The sequence below is a fragment of the Lepisosteus oculatus genome, chromosome 18 (assembly GCF_040954835.1).
Source record: "Lepisosteus oculatus isolate fLepOcu1 chromosome 18, fLepOcu1.hap2, whole genome shotgun sequence".
NCBI lineage: Eukaryota > Metazoa > Chordata > Actinopteri > Semionotiformes > Lepisosteidae > Lepisosteus > Lepisosteus oculatus.
Genome location: NC_090713.1, coordinates 3052300 through 3067627, shown reverse-complemented (window position 1 = coordinate 3067627; position 15328 = coordinate 3052300). Strand labels below are relative to the sequence as shown.

The window sequence follows — 15328 nt, the reverse complement described above, 5'->3', positions numbered from 1 at the left end:
TATTGTACTCTGTAAAAAAGTGTAGGGGGAGGGGGTGTACCTTGGTTGAGATGCTTAAAGGAAGGTTCATTCCTTTTACAGGAATTCTCAAGAATGTCGATGAACAGGAATGTTCATATGCAGATCCTTCTCAAAACCTTTCAAGTCTGCTGGAGATGTATGTGGCTCTCACAGTCCCTGAGACACACCTACCACTCTTGTGAGGCCTGCACACATGGAAATTAATGATAGACCAAGAAAATATATATATTTTATTTATTTAATAACAAAGAATTACTCTGGCAAAAGCTTCCCAGAGTCTTTGGAAGTAATAAAAGGTTGAAAGAAAAGGTTGTTGCAGACAGTATAATCCGGAAGTGACTGGACTGGACATCAGGGGAAACACGGCAGAAACGGGATGGGATGACAGACAGGGGGGCATGACGGTGTGATGGCTGTGATCCGGTGCTCTGGGGGCGTGGCGCAGGCAAACAAATCCATCGCAGTCCAAAAAAGGGAAGCCAGGGCGCAGTCCATAATCCAGAACTGGGATGTCCATCCAAGTCAAGGACGATTAAAATCACCGGAAGGGGGAACCCAATCAGGAACACAGAGGTTAAAAGGATAACGAGACCAGGCACTCCAAGCCCCGGACCCAGATAGTCAGGATGCCGTTCTGAAACCTATGCCGTCGGGTCACTTCCAGATGCTGAGCCGAGAGCTACGGAAATGCCACACTTAAATAGTAATCGACAAACAGGGGGCAGGTGCATGTAATAACTAAACTAAAATACAAAAGGGTAGGAGCGCCCCCTAGAGGAGTGATGACAATCGTGACAATTGATGACTTGTCTCTGGCAATCTTGAACCCCTCAAGTGGAAGTCAGAGAATAGAAGTTACTCCAAGAAAAAAATGCAAACACTCTGATTACTGATCCTGATAGATTCAACAGAAACTAGCTAGTTTATTATTTATATTAGTTGATGTGAATGATAGATTTAAATCACCCGGTCTCAACTTTTCTTCATAAACACACTTTAAGCCAAAGAGTGGTTTGTATTGGCACTCACATTTACCAATTCTCTTTAGTCCACTGCTGTTAACCATTTAATAATCTTTTTCCTGGTGTGCACATACAGTAGCGAAATTGATGTAGTATTTAAACAATACTGAGATCTTAATAAAGCATATGTTGCATTATACAGTATATTACTATTTGAAGTAGAATAAATGTCTTTCTGGATATAGGGATACAAAAAACCTTCTTTTAATTTCCTGCAACTTTTGTAGAAAATCCCCCAAAAGTCATTTGGAACAGTTATAACCAGCAAACTACTGCAGCAGAATTGCTGTAGAGTACTTGCTTTCTGGTTCTTATATACATTTTTTGTTCAACCCAACTTCTGTTATACCTATCTTAATAAATCTAGGGAATGAAAACAATACATCGGGTATACTGATTATATTACTATGGTTTGTGTATGCTTCCAGTTTCTCTCTGGTTAGAGGTTTGATACTCAGGAATTTAAGTACTTGTGATATTCTCTTTAAATATTCTCTTTAAATACTCTGGTAAACACTGTAAATGTTCAGTTTTTTAAAGATGAATATAGCTATATAGATATACTGAAAGATAACTGTGAAATGTTTTCCCAAACTTGAATTCTACCAAACTTTTTTTGAAATTTCCTTTACTGTTTACACATTCTCTGCTGATCATTGTATTTTGGTAAATTCACAAACAGGACTATTTTTAACTATAATTGAATTTAAATTAATGCTAAAAATTAGGAGACCAATGGTCCTAACCCAGATCCCTGTGGTACCCCACTATTTACACCTTAATTTCAGCATTTGAGCATCCTTATTTGTATTCTGTTCTATCCATTAACTAGATGTCACTCCAAAAATAAATACTGTATTATCTTGAATTCCTACAGCCTCCTTTTTGAGGAATAATCTCCTGCAATGTACTTTGATATGGTGTTTAAAATGATCAGGCACATTGATTCAATTTCAATACAAAAAGCACAAGAACATGCACATTTGCTTCAACAAAGATCTTGACATCTGAAATCAGATTCACCTGTCAATGAGCTGAGTTCATGCTATAGCAGAGGTTAGTGCACAAGCCAGGTTGTCTGATCTACAGTATATGCAGGACTGTAAATGCCTCCTGGTGAGACATCAACTGGTTATAAACTATACCGCTTTCAAAGTTAAACTAAATGTTGTTTAGGTCTAGAATAGTAATTTGTCTTACTGACTGTTGTTATATCAGGGGCCACAATATCTCAGATTTGATATCTGTACCTAGCAAAGCAGGATCAGCCAGCAGAGAACAGGGTAGGTGAATGGGCAGTAGGTTGAGGAACAAACCAGGAAGAAAGGTTTGAAACATCAGAGATGATCCAATCACAGCCTATTAACTACTTTACCATATGAAACAAGAGGTTTGTACATGTTGTCCTTCAGTAGCAGATCCTCCTAATTACCCAGTTAGTTACAGGTATTAACAAAGACTGAACATTCTGCGAAGATCTCTTGATGAAAATAAAAAATTCTGAAGGCTGGGAATTAATACTTCCATTTTGAATTCGCCAACCAGAACCCTGTCAGTAACAGACCTACTTGCACTCTTGAAAATCACTGGATCAACTACAAAACCTGGCTTACACTGCTCCTCACACAGAAGAATTCCTTAAGGATTAGGTGATCTTCCCCACTGTCCATAACAAGCGATAGGTACATACCAATACTTTCAGAATCTGAATAATTATAATGGCATTACTCACAATTGCCTTGTGCTAGGTAACGATAGTACAAAATCTTTTGAATATTGAGCAAATAAACATAAAACTTTCATGCATTTTCAGTTTTCTAATGCTTAGTCATTCTATCTCTCAGTAACTTCCACTTTTCTAATCCTGAAAAATTTTTATGTAACACATAAGGACAAAAGCTGCACTTAGCCTTTTTGTGCTACAGTATATTTCACGTTTATTTTGCATCAGATAGATAGTACAACAATGGTCTTTTAATGCAGGAAGTTGCACATACTAACCTTTAAAAACACATAGCTCCAAAGAGGGATTGAAATTTTAAACGTCCTTTGAATTGCCTATTTATTTAAAAAAAGATACTGTTAGTGTGGATTTTAATGAATGCGATGAGATCCACATATAACAGCAAGCGAGTGTGTATTATGCCAGAAATAGGGCATACTTTCATACAATTGAGGCACAGAGGAAGAGCAAGATCTTATGCCATATCATTTTCTTCTCTAGCTTCACTGGAAAAGCAAATGACACAAAACAGACTCTACACTACAAGGACATGCTACAGTGTATGTAAAATAGTGTAACCAAATTCAACAGAACATGCAATTAACTTTACTAAATAAGTACCTGCTATAACTAACTACTACTAACTACCTGCTATAATACAATGAGGGACTCCTTAGATTACTTCTTCATTTAAAAAAAAAATATTGACACAGCTAGTATTGTGACATGCTAGTTAAAGCTCTTTTTTAAGGAAATGCAATTGTATGCTAATGTTCCTTTTTTAAGGCTAAATCTTTAACTCTTGTGATGACATTAAAATATCGGAGACATATTTAATTTTACTCTTTACACAAATGCATGAAAAATCCTGGTATTCAAATGCAAAATATCCACCACCACCCCTCTGGACAGGCTGAGAAAGCAAAGTAATTGAAAATACATGATTACTACAAATACTACAAATACTTGTAGATGCTACTTTCAACAGCAAAAACTGGCACATTAATGAATGAGGTTGGTTTCATTGATTGTGCCGTTTGTGGGGGACCAACTTAACAGAGCTAATTTCCTGACATGAATCCCACTCTCTTGAAACAATGGGATGACTTTTGCCAGTTCATAAAATCATTGAACAAATTCAAATAAGCTGTAAGTAAAAAAATGTCAGTCTTTTATTGCAGTAAGCAATGCTTGAATTGGGCAATTAGTTTGCTTTTTTAAATTTATTTTTGTGAATTGTTGAGTCCGAACCATTTTTAATGTTTCAGGCACATTTTAATCATGTCATATTTGGAACACATCTGATTATTATTTGTAATCTATTTAGTCCTGTTCGGAAAATTCTAAAATAGAGATAATTCAATCCACCCATCCATCATCAAACCCCTTTTTCAGTACAGGGTTGCTGGAGAGCAACCGGCACAAGATAGGGAACACCTTGGATGTGACACCTGTCCATCGCAGGGCACACAGATTCACAAAAGGGCCATTTTTTTTCCAGAAACCAAATTATCTACCAGAATGTCTTTGGACTGTGGGAAGAAAATGCAGCACCTAAAGGAAACCCACGTGAACAGGAGGGGGATATTTTGAAACTTTGTAACTATTCCAGAACCCATTTGACAAAACCCATTACAATTTCAGATTCCATTCAACATTCAGAGTTGAATGCCAGTTTCTAAATATGCTGTACATACAAACGTAAGGTCAATTAGCTTGTGCTGAAGAACGAAAAATAGAAGATACCTTCGCCCATGATTGTCATAGCCTATTAACATACAGTATTAGGAAATATACACTCTGGACATTGCAGGACACACACAAACTCACTCACACTCACAATATAGCCAATTTACAGTAAAAACAAGAAAACAATGAAGATGCAGATAAAATGTATATCCAAATACCCCACACACATTATACATTTTACAGACTGGTGAGATGTCTAACACAAGAAGACATAATAAAAGTGAGATAACAGTACATTGAACATAGATGTTCCAGTTGTGCTGTTTATTTAGTGTCATGACCGCCAACCTGCCTACCATGAGAACTGATGTCGCTGATTATATTCGGGCATGTCCGATCTGCACCAGAACCAAGACTCCTTTGGCCAGGAAAACTGGTCTTCTTCACCCCCTTCTGGATCCCCTACCGCCCTTGGTCTCATATCGCTGTGGACTTCATCACGGATCTCCCCAACAGTCAAGGCAATACGGTAATCATGGTGGTCCCCGATCGGTTTTCCAAATCGGCCCATTTTGTCCCTCTCCCAGCATTACCCACAGCCCAGGAAATGGAGGTGTTGTTTGTTCAGCAGGTCTTTCGTATACACGGTTTGCCCAGTGATTTGGTCTCCGACAGGCACCCGCAATTTGTCTCGGCCTTTTGGAAAGCCTTCTGTCAAGCTCTGGGGACTCGTGTGTCTCTAACCTCTGGATCCACCCTCATCTGGATATCACCCAATGAGCCAATGGGCAGGTAGAAAGAACTAACCAAAGTCTCCTTTCCGTTCTCAGAGCCTTCACCTCCTCTTCACAGGATGACTGGTTGTCGCTGCTCCCCTGGGCAGATTATGCCCACAACTCCCTCCCTCTCTCCCTTCCTATGTTCTTTGGGGTATCAACCTTCTCTCATTCCTGACACCCCTTTGGTTACGGAAAACCCTTCTCTACGACAATATATTTCAAAACTATGGAGGACCTGGAAAGTGGCTAGGACCAGCCCCTCGTTTTCGGAGAGAAAAGTTTGTCTGATTAGACACTAAGAACCTACCTCCACGCCTGTTCTCCAAGAAGCTAGGTCCTAGATACATCGGTCCCTTCTGGATCCTATCCCAGATCACCCTGGTCACCTATCGTCTCGCACTTCCCACCACCCTCAAAATCCACCTCTCCTTCCATGTCTCTCTCTTGAAACCGTTCCACCGCTTGCCCCTCGTGGCTCCCCAGACTTGCCAACCACCCCCGTGTACTATTCCATCTGGTGTATATGGTCCACAAGATCCTCGACGCAAGATGGCACCGTGGTACCCTCCAGTATCTTGTGGACTGGAAGGTTATGGCCCAGAAGAGAGATCTTGGGTCCCAGAGAGAGATATTCTGGACCCTGCACTCATCGACGCCTTTCACAGTGACTTTCCCCAGCGGACGTCTCGTCCGTCGGGAGCCACCCGTGAGGGGGGGAGGTACTGTCACAACTGCCAACCTGCCCAGACCATCCCCAAGAGAGCTAACCAGTGCCAGGACCGGGGCGATAATTGCAAGTGCCACCGCATGTGTTAACTCAGCACCAGATGCTCCACCGTGCGGCAGGCTGCAGTACTTACAGTAAGCCATTCAAACCCGCTTCTTGCTGTTCGGTATTGAGTCTACTGTTTGAGAGCTCTACCTAGCGTTTATTCTGTACTTCGCATTCTTCTGGATACTGGACTCCCCTTTTGCCACTTGACCTTGGCCCTTGCCTTTCGATTCTGATTGTTTGCCTCTATTTGTACTTCCCGGATTTCGAATCACCTTTCTCCTTTTGACCACGATCTTGCCTGACGTTCTGGATTATTTGCCTGCCTCGACATTACCTACTCCTACGTTTGCACAGGATCCACATATCTCTTCATTGGGATCTCCTTACACTTAGTTATTCCATCTCTGTGTGGCACCAGCTTGAGTGTCTCATTCTCTACAACATGGTCCAGAAACCAGTTCTGTTTTTTTATCATTTTTTGTGTGCAAAAAGATTTTCTGGTATCTGTGTTAAATGCAGATTCCTTGTCTTTTATAAATCTTTAGAATATTCTCAGTTCAGCAATTGATTCATTATATTTCACTATCTGCTGTGTTTTGTAGTGTTTTATGTGTTTTGTCTTTATTGCTGGAAAAAAATATTAAATGTTTTAAAAAATAATAATTCAGTGACTTACATGTTATGATACCATACAGCATGTTGAACATCCCCTAGCACCCCAGCCTCTTCTAGACTACTGGTTCAAGCGAATCACTGAATCTTTGGTTTCAGTATCCACAGCGTTTTGCATCTTGGCGATGATCTTATCTCTGTTGATCCTGACATTCTCCTTAGCTGCTTTCAGGAGGTCCTGGAGCTCCTGTTTACTGTAGGATGTATTGCTGGTTGTGTAGGTCTTCCTCATCTCTTTGACCTTTTCCTCACCTGTGAGAAGAATGTTGATGGTTAGAAGACTGAGGATCTTCTATCTTGACCCAAAAGTTACACACAGACATCATTGCTCTGTAGTCTAATTTGAGAGTCTGCACTGACTTTAGAAGCTTAGCAGATCATTAGTTAAGACAGGTCTGTTTTCCTGTCTCTTCAGGGCTATGGACAAGTTTGGAAGGTAGTCTCAATAGAATGTTAGAATGGTGTTGTCCTGTTTGCTGTCATTCAATATTTACATGAAGGTGAAAGTCATACCTTAAGTGTATCAAGTCTTTGACACTGTTTGCTTTTATATACTTTAACCCATGACAATCAATGGTGAATTAATGTCTATATATAATGGGTTAAGTGTTTGTAGCATATTAATTTCCAAAACAAAAGCATGACCATGCCTTGGGAATAGGGGTATGTGTGTGTACTATTTTGTTGCAAAATTTGATATTACAGTTCATGCACTCTGTGATAAGTGAACAGGTTTGGAGGATAGTCTTAGACTAAGAGTCCTTGTTTTTTAATAACACCTATCTACTGAAGGAATGGACAGGAGGGCTGGTGACTGTAAGGATTAGTGAAACAGCAGGATTGAAAGTTTGGAAGTTTGGGGAGCTGCGGTTTGTATCTCTGTTGTTTATACAGTATATGTTGTTGACTCCTCTGCTGCTCACAGGTGAGGGAAGAGGAGATTGTGAGTGGCTCGTGAGTTTAGTGGCTGCAATAATGCAGTGGCAAAAGAAAGCTGAGTTTTTGCATAAACTTGTCAGTTTTCTACTCAATCTGGCCATGTCTTCATCTGTGGATGATCTTTTGGAATATAGTATATTGGAAGTGACCACAAGAATGGCATCATGGCTATAAGCAGCAGAAATTAGGTTTCTCTGTAGGGCTGTTGGGCTTACTTTCTGTTACAGGGTACAGAGTAGTATCTAGTGAGAATGCTGTCCCCAGAGTACCTCCTGCTGGAGACATACCAAGCATGGATCATTGGGAAGAGACATCAGGGCAAACTTCAGGAGGGATTGTATACAAGGAGGGATTGTATCTCTCAGAGGTCCTGGGAGCACCAGGAGGACCTGGAGACTGTTGCTGGGGAAAGGGAACTCTGGTCTGTCCTACTCAGCCTGTCACCACCATGATCCTCAGTTAGAAAATGAAATGAGAAAATGAGATGAAATGGAGACTGGCTGAGAGTCTGCTGAGATTGACTCCTGATCCAATGATCTTGCAAAGGGCTCTGAGTGTCAGTATCTAAGAGTTCTTCAGTCATTTCACAGAAATTTGGACAGCATTGCCAGTTCCTTACATCATGTAATTCCCAAAACGTCTACAGTAAGTGAGTGCAGTCGGACTCCAGACTCAAGCTACTTTTCTTTGGTAGCTCTCAGTGCCCATCTTGAGTAGTCTCAATGAACCATATGTAAACCCATAGTGCCACCTTGCCAGCGCCTTGCATTCTTCACCAACCAAAGGTGACACGAATCCTGTAGCTGGAATCTAAAATGCCTGCTGGCTGTGGTTCACTTGCCTCCACAGTTGTCCTTGTTGAAGAGAGGGAAGTGCATGACAGTGGGGGTGTTTTCACCCTGGAAGATGTAGCAGCTTGAGGGACAGTTCTTCTCCTTGTTACTCACTGGTGGGATGGGTGGGAAGGGAATATTGTTCTTCTCACAGTACTCAGCTGTCTCAGTGACAGTCTGAGATGGGAGTGGAAAGGTGAAGAGAACAGAAATAAATTTAAGTCCACCCTCATTGTCCTCAACCTATCAATCTGCAGTATCTGTTTGTCTCATTACATCCCAATAAAAGGAAAAAAAAAACTATTTCTCACTCATTATCCTGGCAAATAGTGGAAATGCTCATATGAAATAAAATGAATGCAAAGACTCAATGTTAAGTTACCATAAGGAATGTACTGCACAGTATGTACTATATGTACTGCATTAACATGATTTGAATAAAAGAGTATATTTACAAATTATACTCATGTTTATCAGAGATTGATGTTTAAATGTGTATCTGGCAAAAACATAAAAGATGGGTGTTATTTCCTCAGGGGCTGTTTCACCTAGAAGTCATATTGCATCTGGTGGTCTGGTTATGTAAGTCCTGCTAAGTTTCTGCTCAGAAATTCGGGACTGTGTCACTTACAAACCACCATAGTTCCCAGCAGAGTTCTTCTTGCTTTCTTCCTGTTCCTTTTCTCCCTGAATCCCTCATGTAGCCCATTTTATACTACTCCCCTGCCTGTCTGGATTTCCCCCTTTGATTGTCTGCTTCCTGACCTGCCAGGATTGTACTGTCTGATGTTGTGCTCCCCTGATCTGATCCTGCCTGCTGAATGTGGCAGTGTGGTTGGGTCTCAAGATAGCTGCGGCTCCACATTTTTCTGTGGGTTTGGTGTGGCAGCTGCCCGCAATTTACACTTCTGTCCCCTGACACACACTTCAGTTCCCCTGGTGTTGTGTCAGACCCACAGTCCCGGTGTGATGCTGTTGTTGTCTGTGGGCCCAATCGCTGAGATCTTCAGCCCTGCACGCAGGATTACAGGACATCTTATGGTCCTGGTGATTCTTCATTCCTTCAGCTCTTCTGCACTCTAGCCTTGTTCTCTGCCTGCATTTTAGCCCCCTTACCCACCAACCCACCAACCTGCTTACCACATGGACACTACCTGCCTCAGCCTGCCAACCCCTCCATCTGTCGTTGTCCTGACCTGCCTGTGGAACTCTGCACTGATTCCGATCATCAGTGTGCACACAGATTAGCCCAGTCCCAGGCACACTCTCTTCAGTACCTCCTTGATAGTATGTTCTTAGCACAGTCCTGATACCACTTGCACAGTTCAGCCTGGTTCCTGGTGCACCCAGCCCAGTCTTGTCCCTGAATCTCCTCCCTGCACTCCTTTCAGCAACTCAGAGTCCCTTCTGGAGAACGTTGGCTTCTACCCCTACATGGAATTGTGAAGCTCTTGCTCTTGGGCACGTATCTCCTCCTTGCCCGCCCTCGCCACTCATGTGGGCAACACTTCTTAGCAATAGGTACTTCAGTATCCCAGTACCCAATATTAGAAAATCAGGCTGCGTGAATCCCTGTTAAAAGCAATGTGACATACAGATCTGGCACTGGCCCACTTCACTGAGGGAATAACTCTGTAGACCACAGGACCTCCTACAAAGCAGTCTGAGCCGTACCCATGGCTGTGTGATCTGCTTTGAAGGCAGTTACTAAAACACCAACCAAATGTTTGCATATGCAGGTAATAGTGCACAATTTAAATTCATGCTAATATCATGCAATGCACTGGCTGGACTTCACTGTAGTTTTATGTACTTTACCAAGAATGGGTCTCCAGCGCTGAAATCAAAGGACAAAATGAGCTGCACTCCCCTGTCTCTTCTCAGGACCAGAGGGTAGGCGCTGTTGATGGACAGACCAGCATCTAGGAGGTAGATTGTGTCCTCACTGAGCAATTCACTGGGGAGGCTGTTATCTGGGGAATGTGTAAACAAGAAAGTTTTCAGGAGATGGCAAGAAGGAATCACATGATCTGTTATAATGACACAAGACGTTATTCAATTCAAAACCACACAGACAAACAAAAACATACATAGTGAAGGGTCTCACACTTTGAAAAACAGAAAAGGTTGGTATCAAGACAATTTATTAAGAAAAACAGTTTAACACTATTCGGTATAATGTTGCAGGTTGGTCTGTTATTATATTTGTGTTGAGTTCTCTGACTATACCACCCTATGATGTACAACATTTCCCTGCTCAATTTTATAGTAACTGAATTACAGTCCTGGATAAATTCACCATCATACGACATTTTCATATTCCACAATAATAATAATAATACTGTGTCATATTATGGGGTGTTAAATATATATAACTTTTATTCAGTTCAGGGTTTCAGCCATCAGCTCCTCTCCAATGAGTTGAAAAAAGATCAATGGACAAGCTCCTCTAACATGTCCATCCCTTGGGGCCATTCACTAATTTAACTTGTTTTCCACAGTGCCTTACAGTATAGTTTGAGCTGATGGGAGGAGAAGAGTTTCTCTGTGAGGTGCCTTGTAGGTCTTGAGTAGCTGTTGAGCCAAAGACAAATGGAAACCCAATGGAAACCTAAACCAACTAGTCCATCCAACTTCATGGGCCCCTGGCCAGTTGTGTCCTGCTGTCACCGCTTCTCTAATCCTGAATCACTGGATGATGATGACTGGATCAGAGGGGACTAAGCGAACACTATTAAAGGTACAGAGCCTTAGGAGGCCAACAAGTTAACATCTACTTTATATTGGACTCTTACAGGTATTGCATCGTCTGTGCAGCTGCACTGTACTGGACTCTCACCTGTATTGGGGTGCTTGTACAGGAAGTTGTACCTGGATCCCCAGGTCCAGGAAGAAGAGGCCTTTAATAGTTTAGCATGTGCATTGAAATTGAAGAATGGGAGCACCCTAGATTCAGGATTAGCTGGAAGAAGAGAAAAAAATGTGAGTGCTTTAATCCAGTACACAGTATTGCTGTGGTAACCAATTACTATTCCCAATGGAATTTTTAATCTCTTGGTCTCTTGATCTTCTTAATGTCTGATTTTGACCTTAAAGCCCAATTATTGGTGCAACCAATAAGGACCTCTAACCTGCAGCCTTTTCTCTGTGAGTAAAATGCAGCATTCACTTAAACCTATAAGGACAATTGGCATTTAAGCTAATAAAGTATATGTCTGCCTCGCTGAAAATCGACCTTGAAATTAACTCATACAACACCTTACCTGTCTTAATTGTGTTTACTAATTGCATGATAGACATCTGTTTGAAAACTCTTTGAGACACATGGCCATTTTGTCAAATAAACATCATCAGAGCCTCTTTATCAGCCAGAATGTCCTGCACCTCAAACTGTACTGATGTCAGGTTAAACCGAAATACCCCAGTCCATTTGGGAGTGTATACATGATAAACTCTCTGTGGAATCACTTACATGGTAGAGTTATTCCCTCCAAATGTGTATCAGCAGTTGCTTGAAAAAAGCAGAAAAAATATGTTGATTTTGATTCTGAAAATGGACTTTCTCCAACAGACCTCTGGAAACACCAAAGGGAAATATCGGTGCAATTTCAGAATTTGACTTTTTGTAAACAAAAAATTCTCTGCTGTGCTACTTTTCATAAAAACATATGACTGCAACCTGAAAGTTGTTTTTAACAGCAAAATGTACAGCAAAAAGTGTACACTGCTGAAATGAAAACCTGAAAAATATAAGACACTCAATAATTGGTAACAAAAAAACAAAAAAGTCCTAAATAACGGCATTTTAACTATTGCAATTTGGAACCAACTATATACACATAGTATATGTACTGTATTTACCTGTATAATATATATGCAAACACATGAACATGAAATAATAATAATAAACTTTATTTCATAAAGCACCTTTAAAGGTTTACAGAATGACAACAACAAGAAATAAAAAAATACACAAGATAAAACACAATTACAATATACAGGGGAGACCATGGATGGTGGTACTAAGAAAAACAGAGGGGTGAAGAATGGAACAGTTAAGTAAAGGCTTTTCTGAAGAAGAAGGTTTTGAGTCTGGATTTGAAGGAGTTTAGAGAAGGTGACTCTCTAAAATACTTGAGGTGAGAGTTACAGAGCTTGGGAGCATAACAGGAGAAGGCCCTGTCACCCATTACATGTAGATGGGCTTGGGGGACAGTAAGGAGACCAGAGTTAGAAGAGTGAAGGTTGCGAGGTGGGGAGTAGGGCGATAATAGTTCAGACAGGTACTAAGACAGGTACCAAGCCATGCAGAGCCTTATAGGTGAGCATGAGGATTTTAAAGTCTACATGGAATTTGACCGGAAGCCAGTGCAAGGACTCTAGGATAGGATGTGATTACTTGCACTAGACCTGGTCAGGATTCTGACTGCTGAATTTTGGACATACTGTAGTTTGTTCAAAGTAGATTTAGATACCCCAGCGAGTAGGGCATTCCAGTAGTCAATTCGAGAGAACACAACTGTGTTGATCAGCTTTTCAGCCACAGTTAGTGTTATCATAGGGCGTAGTCTAGTGATATTTCTGAGGTGAAAAAAAGATGTTTTGACAATATGCTATACATGTGCGTCGAATGTTAAGCCAGAATCGAATATAACCCCAAGGTTTTTCAATTTAGACTGAAGCTCAAGTACAGAACCATCTACAGATACGGTTACAGGACTGGCTTCACGAAGTTGATGGGAGGTGCCAATAAGCATGACTTCAGTCTTGTCACAGTTAAGATGAAGGGAGTTTTGAGTCAATTTGTATGTCAGAGATGCAATTAGATAGAATAGAGACATCCACATCAGTGTCAGGTTTGGTATGGATGTATATTTGAGTATCCTCAGCTTAAAAATGAAAGCTGAGGCCATGTGATCTTAAAAGCTGACCAAGTGGAAACATGTAAATGCTGAAGATCAAGGGGCCCAGAGGAACACCAGACTTAACAAGACCAATTTCAGACCTGTACCCCTTAAGAGAGACAAAGTGACAGCGATCAGTGAGGTAAGATTTGAACCTTTTTAGTGTCAGAAACTCCAAACACAGTCTGAAGACGAGAAAGAACAGCAAGATGTTTTAACAAAGAAATTTTAACAAAGTGACTAAACATGTTGCCGCATATGTGTCCATGTGAGACTGAATTATTGATTTCCTGGAACAGGGAAAGTCGAACACATTATGTGATAGAAACAGTCCAGAGACGAGTAACCAGATGCAAGTCCAGAGCTTAAAGGAATGCCCTGTACTGGCAGGCTGAAGAATGTGGACCTCTTTAGTCTTGAGCACACGAGAATTTAAAGGGAACTTGGATCAAGTATTCAGAATTTTTAAAGGGCAAAGTCAACTCATTACATTTCTTCAGAATAAACAGTGACCAGAGGACACAAGTGAAACTGAATTGCTGAATCTGTACCACTATTCTATTGATTAGATCACGCTGAAGAAGGAATAAATGAAATGTCAAAATACTGTTTGTAAATTAAACTCAAGACTGGTCAAACATGTTTTATGTAAAGAAATGCAGTCAGGATTATTCATGACTTATTTTCTGAATGTAAGCTGTGCGCAAAATATCTATCTGTATAGATAATTGTATTTTAGCTGTTGAGATTCAATTCTTCCTGTGTTAAAGTGTCTTGTGGTAGCTCCATGGAGATTCTCAAAGGTCATAAGACTTGTGTTATGCTCATTGCTATGCCTGCCCCCTCTATACACCTCAGTGGAGCTTGACACTGTTGCATTTAAACCCTGGTCAGTTTCTCCTAGGTGATCCAGCTGTCTGCAATAGGAAATATTAAAATAATGAAATAAGAACTTCTTTCTCTTAATGTCTCTTCTCTTAGTTTTATCTTACTGTAAATCATAAGAGGGGTAAAACTAAATATATCTGATGTATAAGGAAATGGAAGAGAATGTTTTTTTATCTATTTTGCACATTTTTGTATTTTGGGGAGTTCTGTGCTTAATGTGGTAAAGTACTGTACATGACATATTCTATTTTATAATGAATAACAAAAACTCAACCTGATTTCTCTGTGGGCAGACTAGTTTCATGTGATCTCCACTAACACCAACTCAGAATATAGATGTGAAATACAGGTGTGAAAGTGTTTTGCAATGATTTACAGGGCTGAGAAAAAGTTTGTGAACCCCAAAGATAAATATGTAAAATTGCCATAATAGCATTCTTGAATTAAAATCCCTCACAGTCTTAAAATATCCAATAGGGATTATATTAACTAGTTCTGTGCCTTTGAAACAAAATAATGTATGAATTGAGCAAACAATGAATACATAAAGTACAGGGGATGTGAAAAAGTAAGTGAACTCCTATTTTCAGTAGCTGAATTAAGAGAATTATAGAATCAGGTGCCTATATACCTATATAATTAGATCTTGGGGACTGAGTCTCGAAGATTCCAACTTAAGTAAAATTCAGAAAAGTTGTGAGTTTGGTTTTCACCATACACCAATCTAAGCAAATCTCTGAGGACCTCACAAAAAGAGTTGTTGATGCTCATCGGCCTGGAAAAGAGTTATAAAACCATTTCAAAGGATTTGCGTCTCCACTCATCCAATGTCATGCAGATACTCTATAAATGGAGAAAGACCACAGGCGGTACGGTGGCTCTGTGGCTAACAATCTGTGCCAGTGGCTGGAAGGTTTCCGTTTCATATCCCCTTGGCCTACTCCGTTGGAACCCTGAGCAAAGCCCTTAACTGCTTCAGGGGCACCGTATAAATGACTGACCCTGCACTCTGACCCGAAGCTTCTCTCCCTGTCTGTGTGTCTCATGGAGAGCAAGTTGGGGTAAAGTGACAAATTTCTGATA

General features: G+C 40.6%; 1 protein-coding gene across 3 annotated transcripts in view; it reads right to left on the bottom strand.

Moving 5' to 3' along the window:
* Positions 1 to 245: 245 nt before the first annotated feature.
* LOC138224129 (cytosolic phospholipase A2 gamma-like) overlaps positions 246 to 15328 on the bottom strand; it is a 30426-nt gene continuing 15343 nt past the window's right edge. Inside the window, exons 13-18 of one of the 3 annotated variants that reach the window (XR_011182471.1) lie at positions 11926 to 11964; positions 11293 to 11415; positions 10272 to 10426; positions 8462 to 8630; positions 6686 to 6933; positions 246 to 700 (exon numbers count right to left, since the gene is read on the bottom strand). Coding sequence is in view for 2 of the 3 variants with exons in the window: in XM_069180564.1 (XP_069036665.1) it covers positions 6743 to 6933; positions 8462 to 8630; positions 10272 to 10426; positions 11293 to 11415; positions 11926 to 11964 (677 nt within the window). In the remaining variant the exon portion in view is untranslated. Of the gene's footprint in view, positions 6934 to 8461; positions 8631 to 10271; positions 10427 to 11292; positions 11416 to 11925; positions 11965 to 15328 lie in introns of all 3 variants that reach the window. The other 2 variants (XM_069180564.1, XM_069180565.1) reach the window with 2 other exon arrangements.